Source organism: Strix aluco, chromosome 23 (genome assembly GCF_031877795.1).
Source record: "Strix aluco isolate bStrAlu1 chromosome 23, bStrAlu1.hap1, whole genome shotgun sequence".
Taxonomy (NCBI): Eukaryota; Metazoa; Chordata; class Aves; order Strigiformes; family Strigidae; genus Strix; species Strix aluco.
Window position 1 is genome coordinate 340,842 of NC_133953.1, and position 14,923 is coordinate 355,764.

The following is a 14,923-nucleotide window of genomic DNA, read 5'->3' on the forward strand; positions in this document are numbered from 1 at the left end:
CCCAGCCCCAGGGGCGCCCCAAGGGCGGGCGCTGCCCGGGGGGCCCCGCCGCCCCCCCCCGGACCCCTCTTACCTCCGTTGTTCCGCTGCTCCGGTAGCCCCGGCCCGGCCCCAGCGTCTGCTGAGGCCGCATCGCCGCCCCGCCCCGGCCCGCCCCGCGGGGCGGAGGGACGGGCCCGGCCCAGCCGCGGGGGCCGCCCCGTCCGCAGGCCCCCCTGCTGCAGGCCCCCACGACCCTCAGGCAGCTCCTGTGACAATACTCTTTATTTGATTAAAGACCGGGTATCTGTGTACACTGGAATGTGCTCTAGTCCCTAGGCCAGTCTTACAGGGTTACAAAAGGGGGGGGGGGGGGATCTCCACTCGCTTTAAATATTGCCCTCCAGCGAATCTCAGGAAAAAAAAAAAAAAAAAAAAAAAAGCCCCTTGGGTGCTCGAACTAACCTGGACTCCATTTTAAAATCCTACCGAGGGGCCGGGATGCGTCGCCTGCCTCGAGGGGGACGGGGGCGAGGGGCGATGCCTCGCGCTGACGCTGACGGAGGAGAGACCGTGAACTTCTCTGGCAGAGGATCCCGGGGGGAGTGCGCGGGACCTGCGGCTGCTCGCCAGGCTGGGCTGGCGGCCGGGTGAGCCGTTAGCCAAGGCCTCGTGCCGGGGGTGAGATGAATGGAGGGGAGCACGGGTCTGTGAGATGAGGCAAAGAACGCCGGTGAGGCGGCGGGAGGAAGGAGGGCTCGGGGCAGCAGATACCCGCTGGGGCGCTGCTGGCGCTCATGTCAGTGCCCGTGTTTTCTGGAAATGGGCGTTTCCTTCTCCAACAGCGAGCGCTGAGAAGGAACGAGACGCTGGGATGGGTCCCGAGGCACGGGCCCGGTCACCCGGTCCCCACAGCGGCTCGCACCGTGGCCGGCAAAGCCTTCCACCTCCCACGACACTGACAGGGCCCCGGGAAGGACACGCAGCTGGTCCTAACCTCATTGAACCGCCCCCAGAGCCTGGCCCAAGAGCAGCCGCAGCAGGCAGTGAGCCCACGCTCCCTTCCGGACCCTCTCCCTGCTGCGGGAGCCGCAGCCTGTGCCCCCTCGGAGCCCGCGGCGAGCCGCAGAGGCGAGCCCCGGCGTCAGGCCAGCACTGGCTGTGGGGCCAGAGCCAGCAGGAACCGCGCGGGGCAGAAGGACCGAAGCCCCAAGTCCCTCCGCTCCCTCCCCGGCCCACGGCCCCCCACAACCTCCCCACCTGGGACATGAGGCCGACCGGCTCCGCTTCTCCCGGGCGGAGGGAGCCAGGTGGCCCCGCACGCATTATCTCAACGCCCGCTTTCACCAACAGAGAGGAGAGCTGACGGCCGAGAACTTAAAACGGCAGCACCAAGAAGGGAACAGCGCGTGACGCTTCAGGAAGAAAGAGAACGGTGTCTGGTGGGCTCCGGGACTGAGCTCCGGTCGTCTTCAGGGCAGGAGGGGAGATGTCAGAGCCAGGCTCTCTGCAGAGATCTTGCCTTTCTGCCGGCCGGTAAAAATCTGCCAAAGAAATTTGTAGCCTTTCCCCCCATGAGCACGTCAATTCTCTGCCAAAAATGTCTGTGACCCAGGAACGCTGCGGATGGCAGACAGAGCCACGCGTCTCAGCAGAACGGGGGCTGCGGCGTTCCCAACATTCAGAATAGACTTCGGCCTCTTTTTTTTTTTTTTTTTTTTTTTTTTTTTAAATTTAAAAATCTCTTCCTTTGTGATTCCCCGCGGTTGGCATTACAGGATTTCGTACTTGTCCACCAGGAAGGTGGTTTCAGTGGAAAACCTTACAGGGCTGTTCCCGTCTACCTGGGTAACTTTGGTAACCTGCGGAGACAACAGGCAGAGTCAGCTCAGCCCCCAACGCCGCCGCCCACCCCAGCTCAGCGCCGCTCCCTCCTGACGTGGGCTGCCACAGGGACAGGAGCAGCCCAGCGCTTTCAAACCCCACGTCAGCCTCAAAAGAACCGTCTTTGTTCCCAGGAAACCTGAAAACGGGGGAATGGTTTTCCGGGGTGTCTCCGCTGAAAGCGGCTGGCGAGGAGTTAAGTGGCTGTCGCCAGCTGCAGTTCAGCGGACAGACAGACAGTCACACACAAGAGGTGGGAGGCTGATGGGCTCGAGCAAAGTCTGAGGGGGGATCAGCAATTACTTAGAGGCACGAAGGCACAACGGAAACCACAGCTGAATCCAGATCACACAGGGGCAACTTAAGGCGGATGCTAAGCGGGACAGCAGAGCCCACAGGCCACGGCTCGGCCAATTGTGGCCAGACTGAGGCAGCCGGGAAGAGGCGAGAGTGACGCGACGCCTGCAGAGCCCCAGCGGCGACCGTACCTGTATGTTGCAATAGTTCTTTTTGGAGACGAAGGAGACTTGCACAGGGAAGAAGTCGCTGGGCTGCCCAGCTATGCTGAACTCCAGGCTGCCGCTCTTGTTTTTGGCATCGATCACTGGCAGGCACCACTCGAGGAGATTTCTCCGGCTGTCGTGGCGATACTCACCATCGATCTCCCCAATCACGGGGGCACCAACGCCAGACCTAGAGCAATGAGAACTCAGAGCAGCTGAGCCGCACAGAGCCAAGAACACGCTGGCGGAGCCCGACGGCTCAGCCAGACCCGCAGCCCAGAGAGGGGGAGGAACCGACGGGATCCTTCATGGGGCAAGGGGCCTTACTTACGGCAAGGGGATGGTGATGATCACGTCGTTCAGCTCTAGGCTCTCCTCTTGCAACTCGTATTCGATGTTCACATCACAACTGTTCCCGCTTTCTGACGGCCAGCAGTTAACTGAGGGCACAGAAACAGCACGCTGAACGGCGCAGGCCCTTCCAAAAGCGCGGCAAAGTCATCCCCGCGAAATTCTGACTTTAAGAAAAGCTTCTGGTTTTCTCCAAGAGGGTTACGGAAAACACACACTGCTGAGAGCAGGTACTATCCAACGGAAGATGCACAGCATCATCTCCCAAGGTGCCACGCTCCACGGGCAGCCCGCGATGGACCGTGGCCTCTCCCGCCCGGCGCAGGCTCGTACTCACTCGTCAGTGGAATGAAGGACTCTTCCGTGGTCTGCAACCTCCACTTCAGCACGCCCACGTCGCTGTTAATAGGGAATGACTTCTCTGGGTTCTTCAAACCGATCTGCGATTCTGCAGTGAAGAGCTTCTTGTCCACGTTTGGGTGAGTCTGAAAGGGGAACACAGGCCCATGCTATAACTCTAAGCCTAAGGAGAGAACCAGATGTAGGTAACGCGGGCTTGGCTAAGACAGGCCCACGTGCCCCACAGTATTTCCCTTGCCAAAGTACACTTCAGGTTTGCTCTGTGCTCAGAAGCCCAGCTGGAGCACATCTGCCTATCAACCTGGGATTCCTTCTGGAAGATGCTGGTTTGCTACGAGGAATCCACACCACCACCGCCCCGCTGTGCCCGAGACTCCAGCAAGGCCTGTCCCGGGCTGGCACCTACACAATGACTTGACCAGCTCCTAAGAATCTCAAAGGCCATCCTGACGAGCCACAATAGACACTTCTCTTGAAGAAAAAAACAACCTAATGCTGCTGGAAGAACACCCTGAAACCACAAAAATACTACTTCCCTTAGCAGCCCTTAATGCATATACGTCAGCAGCCAGCCTCAATTTAAACATTCTCTCCTCAGAACACCAAAAGTAAGCAGGTTTTTAAAAGCAGAGGACTTTTGCATGTCAGCACTGGGTTTGATCTCATCTTCCACCTGAAGCAGCCCATGCGGGAGCATCGTTAGGAACTCGCTCCTGAGACACACTGATAAGGAACCTACTACTGCAGCAGTAGACCTGCAGCCAGCTACGTACAGACAAGCTCTTGGCGAGGAGGAGGAGCAGCGAGCAAAAGTCTGTCAAAGCAGCGTGATCTCCCGGGGATCAGTAAGGTCACAGGAACCGAGAGGGAGAAAGGGGAGGACATATCTCCTCAGAATCTTCTGAGCTGCTATCGCTGCCCAGCTCCAGCAATCCCCTCAGATACAGCAGCAACAGGACACAAGCAACCCCAAAGAGAAACGGCTTTCAATACAACAAATTAATTCCTGACTGGCACGGTAAGTTCCCCCGACACTCCCACCCCACAGCTAAGCCTCGCAGCACATAAAGAAGCGCCGAGCGCCGTAGCAGGCTGCCGCAAAGTCCAGGTGAGTCTGTCGGCACGCCAACGCGCGTTCCTGGACAGATAAGGCTGCGAGGGCAGGAAGGCAAGGGCACGAGCCCGCACTTCTCAAGTGAACTTCAACCCTCAGAGCAGGAGCCGGCCCTGGTTTGCGCTGCGGTCATGTCTGTGGTGACTACTCCCATTTCCACGGAGTTTGCTGACACAGCTCAGACAAGAACACAGGACAGTAACACTCTCAAGGTATTTCCGATACTTTGCCCCCAAGAGCAGCAAAAGCGCGTTCAACAGCACCAAACAGGCTTTACCTGTAGCTGCACCCCCCTCTTGTCTTCATTTTCTACGTGCAGGCGAATCCGTGCAAACTTTTCATCGGAAATGTGCAGCATGATCATCCCGTGCAGCTCCATGTTCTGCAACCCTCCATCACGGCCACAGGTCAGGGAAATTTTCTCCTCTATTTTCATGTGCACGCTAGACAAGACAGAAAAAAGCAGGTATCTCATGTCCTACGCTTGGCATCGAACAGGCGAGATGAGAGATCCGCTCTGGGCACGGACAGGCTACATGTACCGCACAGGCGCTCCCCAGAGCGGGAGCGCCCAAAGGGAGCAGCAGGGACGATGTGGTGGGTGCCAACGCTGCTCCAAGGGGTTCACCTGGGGACAGGCGGCTCCACAGAGATGAGCCTGCCACGGGTGGAAGCCCAGAGAAACGGCAGCGATACAGCGCCTCGACACGCTGTTCACCCCGCAGAGCAGCGCGGCTCACGGCACTACAAGGTTCTCAGTTGCTATGTGTAAACTGAACCATGAATGTCTCCACCCTGAGCTGCAATAAGGCAAGAACTCTGTGTCTGGGAAACACAAAAAGCAGCAGCTACTTGAAGGGAAAAAGGCAAAGGAGAACTCCCAACCTCAGCTAAACGACGGATGTACGCCCCATTTTGGTTGAGGCGATTCCTAATCAAACTAGCTATCTGCTTTTTTGTTGCCATGCTTTCCCAGATTTTGCCCACCATCTTTTAAAATGAACAGGCCAAGTGAGCACACGCGACCTGAACGGCAGGAAAAATCCTGTTGTGAACACAAGGAAGGAAGTTAGCTCACGAAGCAACACGTGCACTGCAGAGCGTGGTACCAGGAGACTTTCAGACCAGGGTGGTACCTACCTCTCCATGTTAACGGGAGGAGCAAGAACTTTGGCTGCTTCCGTAGAGCGCTTCCCTACGGAAGTCATGATGTTTTCTCCTTCTGATTTCAGCTTGTCCACAAAGTTGTCCACCTCCTTCCCCTTAGCGCCAAGTTTCAAGGCTTTACTGGGACCTGAAGGCCTAAACAAAAGGTGCAAGGATCTCCAAGTCAGCTCGTGACAACAGATTCCTCCTTCCTCAGTTATCTTCAAGTGTTGGAACTTGACTACCCCAGCAATACAGCGTCCGCCTCTGCAGCCTTTTTTTGGGGGAGAACACGCGTGAAACTGATGACCTTACATGTAGGGTGCTAAGTTATAATTTATGTTCTGGGTATCACCAGTAGCCTGGACCTCTTTTTCTCACACAAAATGAGAATCCCGTTGCTTGAAGACTCCAGAGAGACCAGGGGATGCTATTGTGCTACCCAGCACAAACGATCCTCTGGAATAAGTGAGGGGGCCTCAAGAATATGCCACATCTACCAGCCTCCAAGCAGCCACATTAAAGGGCAGGAGGCCAGTGCGGGGAGCCTGGCAAAGCCAAGGGGAGGCTTTACGGAGGCACGACCACCTCTGCCTGCACAGTAACCGAGTGGGAGGGTGGCACAGACAAACGGCCTGCGTGAGAGCGCCTTGATCTGGTCGTGCGGTCGCAGCCACGGCTGGCTCCGAGGAACCCGTGCTCCCTGCTGTACCTACCTGGCAGGCGCCGGTGCCACTTTGGGCTTCTCCGTTTCGATGATGGTCTCCGTGATCATTGCCGCCGTTGTGCCCCCAGACACGGCCGAGCTACCAAAGCCACCGAAACCAGGCGCCTTTTTGCCCTGTCTCTCCGCGTCCCTCCGGGCCTGCTGCAATTCCTTCGCTTTACGGCGCATCTCAGCTTTTGCTTCGCGTTCCTGAGTCTGAAGCAAAAGGCAAAAGGCTGATCAAGCTTTGCAATCTCAATCTGACTCTGCACAGGAACTAAGGGATGCGAAGAAAATGGAAAGAAAAGATGGGCATTTAGTTTACAGAAAAACAAAGTAATTTTGTGACCCCTATCAAAACGGAGTAACGCCTTTGTATAAGAAAAGCGGTGTTTCCCGGACGGGGTAGCTCGCACCACGCTCGCCCTTATCCCCGCTCACCTCTCGGACGGCTCGGAACACCTTTTCTTCATGTGAGTCCATCTCGGTGAAGGTCCGAATCTGTGCCAGATTTACATTCTCACGGTAGCCCAGGGCAACAATTTCATCAAAGGCAAAAATGAGGTCAAAGCAGTGTTCAGAGATCTCATTTTCCTCCAGAGCTCGACAATATTCAGGGATCTAGTTGGGGGAAAACATTTTAAGGGAGTATCCGTAGACAGTCCCGTGTGAACACCTCCTCTGTACTATCCCCAGACTCCACGGCTGCAACAGACCCTCTGCCAGACCAGCGCACCACTAAGCTGCTCTTCACAACTTTACATCGTTATCCACTTGTTGATAAACAACCAGATGAAGTTTTGACATTATTAGTTTTTCCACACCAAAATACTTATACAGCCTCTTAGCTTTATTGTCATGCTGACTCAGAGGAACCTAAATGCAGACTGGGGCCAGTGAATTTCTCGAAGATCCTTTGGTTGCACGAAGACGACAGTTGCACAAACTTGCTACTTGGAAACGCACGTAAAGCAGCGCTGTACTTCTAACAATTACACGCTGTAACATCATGTTATTTTTAGAAGGAACACGGGTGTCACCGTAAGAATACAGAGAATATTTAACGCTAAATTTACGATCCTCCCTTTGATCTCACCAGCTGAACCGCAAGTGAGGATTTTTTTAACACATACTTCAGAAATACCACCCAAAAAGCTGACTTCCAGGTCAGGAAGAGGGTCTGGAAAATCAAGCTGCCAGGCGGAGGCAGACAGCGCTTCAGGACCCGCTCACCGACAGGTTCCCTCACAGCAGCCCTGTTTGAGGCCACGCGCGCGAACTCTGTGCCAAGTGACAGACCCTTACCACTCTCGAGAAGAGTCGGAGTGTTTCTAGGTCCTCCAGGATGTTGCTGTTCTTGGTGGTGATCAGCACCATGTAGAGCTTCTCCATCGGCTGATAGACGTACCGCACGCTCTCCGTTTCCACGAAGGTGTGCTGCTTCCCTGTGTTCATCAGCTTCGGGAAAGCCGCCAGCAGCCCCTCGATGCGGGTCCGAGTCATCTCCACGAACTGCCGGGAGACGATGGCCTTCCCCGCCTTTGTGCAGACGGCTGCTGCCAACAGCACCTGCGGAGAGGTGAGCGTTGGTTAGCCAGGCCTCCCGCACCGCGCAGCCGCGGCGAGCCTGCAGGAAGGATTTCTTCCAACTACGTTTCACCTCCACGTGCACCATGCGGTCAGCTGATCTTCCTCAAACAGGATTTTAAGTCTTTTTCTGTGACCTGCACCAGGAACTGAACTATGCTAAGGGCAGAGCCACCTCTGGTTGTCTGTCTCTCCAGCCCGCTCTCCATTCCTGTGTCAGCTGAACGAGAGCTCGCTCTGCTCCTGACAGGCAGACGCGGCGATTCAGCCCGTTCCTACACACACAAACATGTTACAACACCCCCTGCTCCCCAACGTTTTAGGGGAGGCTCCAAGTTATTGAGTTTTCTGTCAGTCTGGCCCCAGCTTACAACTACATACAGGAACGCTGTAAAACGTGACATTTCTTCCCAATGCCACATTTACAGTAAAGCCAGGTTAATAAAATATTGGCATCTATATTAATCACAGCCCACGGACGACTCTCCTGGGCATTTCAGCAATGTTATCACACCAACAATAAAAAGATAGCACGGCAACTGCCAGCCTACATTTTCTGATTCTCTCAGACTACCGACACTTCCTCCTCGCATTTCTCTCTCATAAACCAGCTTCTTAATTAACTTTCCCAGGATAAGGCTGTTTCTGCGCTTCAGATCTTTTAAATCCCCAACCGCTGGTATTAACCAGACACTCTCAAACAGGACCGATTGCAAGTCCCACCTCAGCCCCAGGCTGACAGTGCTCTCTGCGCGGCCCTGGCAGGAGTGCCAGGCTCCTGGGGGCTGCCCCGCAGCTTGACAACTCGGGGACAAACACACCTGAAGTACTTACAGGTCAGAAATAAGCTCCCTCCCCGCAAACACTCCCCAGAAGTCCTCAGACCACGGTACGAGGGAACCGGCGAGCACCCAGGATCCCGGCTGCGCCCTGAGCGCACGGCTCGGCTCCACCGGAGCACCGGGTCAGCTCTGCGGACCGAGCCCGCCGTCGGCGGCGCCGGGGGTGGGCAGCGCGGAGCAGGCTGGCTCCGAGAGATAAAGATCTCACGGCGTTACCCTCGGCACCGACACGGGAGCAGCGGCCCATCCCCTGCGCGGGGCTGCGCCCAGCCCTGGAGGGGCCGCTCCGAACACCCCAAATGACCTTTAAAACCAGCGTAACGCCGCGCGCCGACGGCTGCGGCCCCCGTTCCGCGGCTGAAGAGGCTCCGCGGCTCTGCCTGCGCCGCTCCGCCGCTGCGCGCGTCCTGCTCGCCCCGGGCGCGGGCAGGGACGGGCCGCCCGCACCCCTGCAGCCCCCCGACGGCTGTCGGCGCCAACCCCGGCTCCGCGGGCGGCAGAGGAACCTGCCCCAGCGCCCTGCCCTGCCCCGCCGGGCCGGGGGGGTGCCAAGCGCCGGCCTGCGCCCGGGCCTGGGCGAGCGGCGGGCCTAGGGGCCGGGGCCGCCGCCGGAGCTCCCCCGGGCCCCGCTCGGCCCCGCCGCGGCGGGCGGCAGGCGGCGGGCGGGCCCTTACCATGGCGGCGGCGGCGGCGCTGGGCTCGGCGCTCGCTCCCTCCCTCGGCGCTCGCGTCCCCTCGGGCAGCCCCACAAGATGGCGGCGCCGAGCCACGTCCCCAGCCGGAAGCGGCCTCACGCACGGCGCGGGGCGGGGCGGGGCGGGGCAGGGCGGGGCGGACACTCTGCCCATCCGCCAGGGGGCGCTGCTGCCGCGGCCCGGCCGCTCTACCCGGCCAAGGGCGAGCGAGACGGGCGGGTCGCCATGGCGACGGCGGGGCGGCGGCGGGGCGGCATGGCGGAGCGGCGGGCGCCGGAGGTGAGCGCGGCGGGGGGGAGACGGGCCCGGCCGCCGCCTCCGCTTCCTCCTCCTCCTCCTCACCGCGCCCCTCTGCCTAGACCCGCCTAGTCGAGAACCAGCCGTACGACGAGAGCCTGGATCTGCCGGAGGCCGAGGAGGCGGGCGGCGCGGCGGGGAGGCCGGCCGGGGCCCGCTCGCCGCGGGCGGGGGGCGCGGGCCGCCCCCGGGGCTCCCGCCGGCCAGGACTGCCCGGAGCGGGCGGCGGCGCGGCCGATCGCAGCAGCGAGGAGGAGGAGGAGGAGAAGGGCGGCGGTAAGGTAAGCGCTGGGCCGGCAGCGGGAGGGGTGGCCCGGGGAGGCGGCCCGGTGAGGCCCGGTCCCTCTCGCCTAGGAGGACGCGGCGGCCCCCTCGGCCCCCGCCCTCAGCGAGGACGACGACGACGACGAGGACTCGGAGGAGGATTCGTCCGAGACCGACTCGGAGGACGACTCGGAGGAGCACGGGGCTGCGGTAGAGGAGTAAGTGGTCGTAGCGGCCGGAGGAGCCCGGGCCCGGAGCTGGGCAGGTGCCATACGGGCCCTCTCGGCTCTGCCAGCGCGGTCGCGATCCTGCGAGGGCAAGCTTGGCCGTGGGCCTCGCGACAGGCAGCTCCTGCCTCTTCGAGCCCGGGTGGCCCCAGAAGAAGAGGCTCCGTGGTGTGATGAAGTGCAGCCACCCGGGCAGCTCCTGGGAGAGCCCCCGGGCCCGTGCAGCTGTGCCGAGGGGAGGCACAGCCGGGAACGACCAGAGCTGTCCGCCAGCCTCCCGCCCCCCCTCCGGCCCTGGCTGGCAGCGGAGGCCCGAGGAAGAGAAGGAACCTCTCAAACACATCGTTCTTTTGATTGTCCTCCTCCTATTCAGCTGTTTTCAACTCCAAACCCATTACTAAATGCCCCGGTTGCTGTCCTAACACCTTTCTGCGGAGCGCTCCTCCGCCTCCGGACATCCCCGGTACGAGTCTTTATGATCACAAGAACAGTCCATCACTCAGGTGCCTTTTTTTGGCTGGGAGGCCTCAGGCAGTACAGAGCCTAATAGTGTTTTTCCTGTGCAAGAAGACTTTTTAAGAGAGGACTTACTACCTGATGCTTCAACATCCTTCACGACTGTCTTGCACAGCAGGATCCCATGTCCCGCTCGCACAGAACCCACCAGATGTTAATCTTTGCCCACCTTTCTCTTCCTTTCTTTAGTGACTTCAACCTCACAGATTATGACTACCTGCCTGTGTCTTCGGAAATCAAAGAACTCTTTGAGTACATCAAGAGGTGAGCGGAAGTTTTAGCCCGCTCTTGGCTCTCCTTTGGGTCAGTTGTTGTGGCGAGTCTCGCAGGACGGTTTGTAGTCAGTCACCCACGCTGGGGTGTTGTTTTTTCCAGGTACACTCCCAAAACAGTTGAGATCGAGCACAAACTGCAGCCTTTCATTCCCGACTTTATTCCTGCAGTTGGAGACATCGACGCGTTCCTAAAGGTACAGCTGCTTCCCGGTTCCCCTGTAGGTCCTGCGGCAGGAGCCGAAACGGCCGCAGCACCGGTGCAAGAGGGGCAGCACTGGGGCCGTGCAGCCCTGGGGGGGCCGGTCTTTCCCCGCGACTTCGAGAATGTTCTGGAGACCCGGGAAACTGCGCTCAGTGGTTCAGTCCCCTCTCAAACAGCATGTAGGTGATTTGGGGCAAGGGCTGTGTTTTCCCTTGTCCCGCAGCTTGTGCTTTTCAGGTGGCACTGTACCCAGGTGAGCACGCCTACCAATTCCTTCTAGGATCTGGTTTTTAAACTGGAGGGAGGGTCCGTACCACGTAGCCCAGCTTCCCCCGTAGCGAAGGGGTCTGTGTCTGCCCGCAGGTGCCCCGTCCTGATGGCAAACCCGATAACCTGGGCCTGCTGGTCCTGGACGAGCCGTCGACCAAGCAGTCGGATCCCACCGTGCTCTCCCTCTGGCTGACGGAGAACTCCAAGCAGCACAACATCACAGTGAGTCGGGGAGAGGGAGGGCGCGTCCCTGCGCGCTGGCTCTGGCAAAAACACCGCGGTTTACTCTTACCTTTGCCTCTGGGACTACGGTGTTGCAGCACCACTGATAACTTGACTTTAAAAGCAGAAAAACCTAGTCTTTCTCTTTAACCCGTAGCTTTAAACTGCAAAGGCTCTAAGCCTTGCTTCAGGCAGTCTCAGTACACACTTGGTATTTGTTTTCTTCAGGTGAAGCTTTTTTCCTTTGGGTTGTCACTACCTGCTTGGCTCAGCGTTTGGTTTGCCTGCTGCTCTTCTCTCTGCAGAAATCAGTTGTTACAGGGCAACTAGGAAAGAGAAAGTGGCATGGTTAATCAGGAGCGAACACAGTGTTCACAAAAAAGCCCCAAAACACCAGAGGATGCCTCCAGGTTTATATTTTTGTTTTTAGCAGCAGATAAAAGTGAAGAGTTTGGAGAATGCAGAGAAGAACCCCAAAGCCATCGACAACTGGATCGAAAGTATCAGCGAACTGCACCGCTGCAAACCTCCTGCCACGGTCCATTACAGCCGGTGAGCCGTTCCGCCAGCCCCGCTCCTCGCCTGCTGGTGCAGCGTAGGCTCAGCTCAGCAGAGCCTGGTACCAGAGTCTAGGAGCGCCGAGTGAAACTACCAAAGCGTCTCTGAGGGGGAGAAGACGTGCTGGTCTCCAGGGTAGTCCTGCTGTGCCCGTGTGCAGGGCGCTCTGTTTCCCGCTCAGCACTTCTCTTTCCCTTCATAACTTGAAGGAGTTTATCAGCAGCAGCAGCGGAACTTGCTGAGGCTCGCTGGGAGAAATGGAAAGGCCCAGCTTGACCCTCGGCAGACGCACAGCTCACGCTCGGCTGGCTCGGAGAGGGGCTGGCCCCTTCGCAGCAGGAAGCCCTTTTGGTTGTGTCTGATCCTCAGGGTTATGTTTTCTTCCCTGGCAGGCCCATGCCCGACATCGAGGCGCTGATGCAGGAATGGTCACCGGAATTTGAGGAGCTCTTGGGAAAGGTACGTTGTCCGAGCAAGCGGTAGGTAGCTCAGTGCGTGGCCTTAGAAACCGTCTTCCGTGGTTCCCACTCGGTTTTGAGCCTGGCCCCTGCAGTCTGTCCTCGCTTGCCGTCTGTCCCTGGCAGAGGCCGGGGGAGCAGCCCCACGCCCGACCCGGGATGGGCGCATGCCCTCGTTCCACGGCCCTGCCTGCCCCGAGCTGACGGCTGCTCTGTCCCAGGCGGGGCTGCCCACGGCAGAGATGAGCTGCGACCTGCCCGAGTACGTCGACATGGTCTGCGGTAAGCGGGGCTCTGCTGCAGGCACGGGCCTGGCCGCCTTAGGCGCAGGCTCAGCCCCGAGTAGCGAAGCTCCTTCATCGCGGGCCCCTGCGGTCTCGATGGGCCGCGGGCAGCTGCGCCAGACACTCAGCATGGCCCCGCTCTCCCTCGCAGCCATTCTGGACATCCCCGTGTACAAGAGCCGGATCCAGCCTCTGCACGTCCTCTTCTCCCTCTACTCGGAGTTCAAGAACTCGCAGGTACGCAGCTCTGGACAGGCCCCGCTCACCCCGCTGCGCTCCTTAGGCCCGGCTTTGCTGTGCCGGGCTGTCTGTGAAGGGCTGGCAGGGCCCGAAGGATGTTTCCTAAGGTCCTCGTTTCCCGGTACCTCAGTGTTCCCCACGGAGCCTCTAACGTGCCTTGGGGCTGCGATACCGCCTTGCTCAACAGCCCAGCCTAAGCTCAGAAAGCTTTTCCCAGCAAAGCCCGGGCGGCGGCTCAGCCCCCAGCTCGCAGCTCCGCATCTTTGCCCTAACGTGCTCTTTCCCCTGCAGCACTTCAAGCCGCTGGCTGAGGGGAAGAAGGGCAGGAGCCCGCCCTCCAACACACCTTCCCGAGCGGCGGAGGCGGAAGTCCTGAGCTTCACATGAAGCTTCCCCGTAAGCCCTCGCCTGCGGGACATCAAGATTTGGCCAGGGCAGCCTGCGAAGGAGCGCGTGGCCCTCGGGCAGCCTCCCAGGGTTTATAGGTGCTGCCGAGCGGCTCCGTGCTCACGGAGCGGGGCTGGACCCACTGCAGCTGCCGCAGGATCTGCCCGATGGCTCGGCTTTTCCCTCATTCCCAAGCAGCGTTAAACCAGCTCTTCCCAAGGACCCGCTCCCTGCGCCGGAGCCGCCGCGGAGCCTCTGCGACAAGCACCAGAGCGAGCGGGGGTGAATTCCACACTCCGACACTGCCCCGGGGCCAGCCCAGGGTGCTCCAAGCGCTGGTCTGGGGCTGGTGAGTCTCCCCCGCCCCCTGCGATTGAGCCTTTTTTTCGATCCTCACGCCCCTTTGCTGCTGCCAAGGAGAAATAACCAGCGTGGCACCACGTGGACGCTCACGTTTGATTTATTGCTGTTGGGAGCACGCTCTGCAGCCCAGAGGTGTGTGTGGCGGAGGTCCCCGTGGCCCCCTCACCCCTCTGCCTCGAACCCCTGTGGCCGCCCACCCCAGCTAAAATAACACCCTGACCTGCCGCTGCACCACAAGCAGAGCCCAAGTGCTGGGGGCGCGGGGAGGTTTATTGAGGGGGGGGGGAACTGGGACAAAGCAACGCGCCTCGGTGCCTTCCGGCCCCGGGAGGAGGAAGAGGAGCTCGGCCCCGCAGCCAGACGCTCTCCACGGGTGCGGACGTGCCCGCCTCAGGGGCTGCCGGGGCCGCCGGGGTTGCGCAGCCGCTCCAGCATCTCGCAGAGCATCTGGTTGCAGAGTGCCGAGTAGGGGTTCAGCAGCACCAGCTGCCGCCGGGCGAAGGCGCTGCCCAGCCGCGCCGCACGCTCGAAGTCCTGCCGCGCCTCCTCGTCGCGAGCTTGCAGGCGGCGGATCAGGCCGCGCTGGACGAAGCTCTGGCAGGCGGCGCGGCCGCGGCCCCGGCTCAGGCGGATGGAGGCGTCCAGGTCACGCAGGGCACCTGGCCGGGGGGAGAGGGGCGTTGGGGCGGGTCGGGGGTACCGGGGCCCCGCCCGCCCTGCCGCTGCTCACCTGGCAGGTCCCCCCGCAGCCGCAGCGCCTGGGCGCGGTTGTTGTAGGCCGAGGGGCGCTGGGGCAGCAGGCGAATGGCCTCGCTGAACCGCTCCAGGGCCGCGCTCACGTCCCCCGACTCGGCGGCGGAAACCCCCTGCAGCTCCAGGTCCCGCGCCTGCGCCAGCAGCTCCGGCGCAAAGCCGTCGCCTGCGGGAAGGTCCCAGGGTGGGAGCGGGCACTGGCCCCCCGCCCTGCCCCGCCCCGTGTGCCCCACGGCAGCGCCACGGGACCCCGCTGCCGACTGCAGCGAGCGCCCGACGCGGCGTCACCTCTCACCTTCCTCCTGGGTGTCCTCCTCCTCCTCATCCAGCCCGGGGATGTCCCCGAAGGGGGTGCTGGGGTTGAAGATGCTCTGCAGCACGGCCCTGTCGCCGGCCGTGGCCATGGTGCCCTCTGGGCTGCGGCCCCGCGGCCGGTCAAT

General features: G+C 60.3%; 3 protein-coding genes across 4 annotated transcripts; 1 reads left to right on the forward strand and 2 right to left on the reverse strand.

The window, feature by feature from the left end:
• Positions 1-246: 246 nt before the first annotated feature.
• On the reverse strand, positions 247-9,271 carry ARCN1 (archain 1). The gene is made up of 10 exons (XM_074848727.1): positions 9,147-9,271; positions 7,349-7,612; positions 6,485-6,664; positions 6,054-6,259; positions 5,332-5,493; positions 4,469-4,634; positions 3,055-3,202; positions 2,698-2,806; positions 2,352-2,556; positions 247-1,841 (listed from the first exon to the last, which is right to left on the reverse strand). Exons 1-10 carry the CDS (start codon positions 9,147-9,149, stop codon positions 1,752-1,754), a joined length of 1,533 nt encoding a protein of 510 aa, XP_074704828.1. The 5' UTR covers positions 9,150-9,271; the 3' UTR covers positions 247-1,751.
• A 151-nt stretch (positions 9,272-9,422) lies between these two features.
• Positions 9,423-13,807, forward strand: IFT46 (intraflagellar transport 46). 2 transcript variants are annotated; one of them, XM_074848859.1, is made up of 12 exons: positions 9,423-9,446; positions 9,527-9,745; positions 9,819-9,946; positions 10,661-10,735; positions 10,847-10,940; positions 11,312-11,440; positions 11,871-11,992; positions 12,391-12,457; positions 12,678-12,738; positions 12,892-12,977; positions 13,272-13,376; positions 13,566-13,807. In XM_074848859.1, the coding sequence occupies exons 1-11, from the start codon at positions 9,423-9,425 to the stop codon at positions 13,365-13,367; spliced, it is 1,101 nt and encodes a 366-aa protein (XP_074704960.1). In that variant the 3' UTR covers positions 13,368-13,376; positions 13,566-13,807. The 2 variants fall into 2 exon arrangements, with proteins under 2 accessions (XP_074704960.1, XP_074704959.1); XM_074848858.1 differs by having other exon boundaries at positions 13,272-13,807.
• A 172-nt stretch (positions 13,808-13,979) lies between these two features.
• Positions 13,980-14,914, reverse strand: TTC36 (tetratricopeptide repeat domain 36). The gene is made up of 3 exons (XM_074848860.1): positions 14,779-14,914; positions 14,461-14,649; positions 13,980-14,389 (listed from the first exon to the last, which is right to left on the reverse strand). The coding sequence occupies exons 1-3, from the start codon at positions 14,885-14,887 to the stop codon at positions 14,121-14,123; spliced, it is 567 nt and encodes a 188-aa protein (XP_074704961.1). The 5' UTR covers positions 14,888-14,914; the 3' UTR covers positions 13,980-14,120.
• Positions 14,915-14,923: the final 9 nt, after the last annotated feature.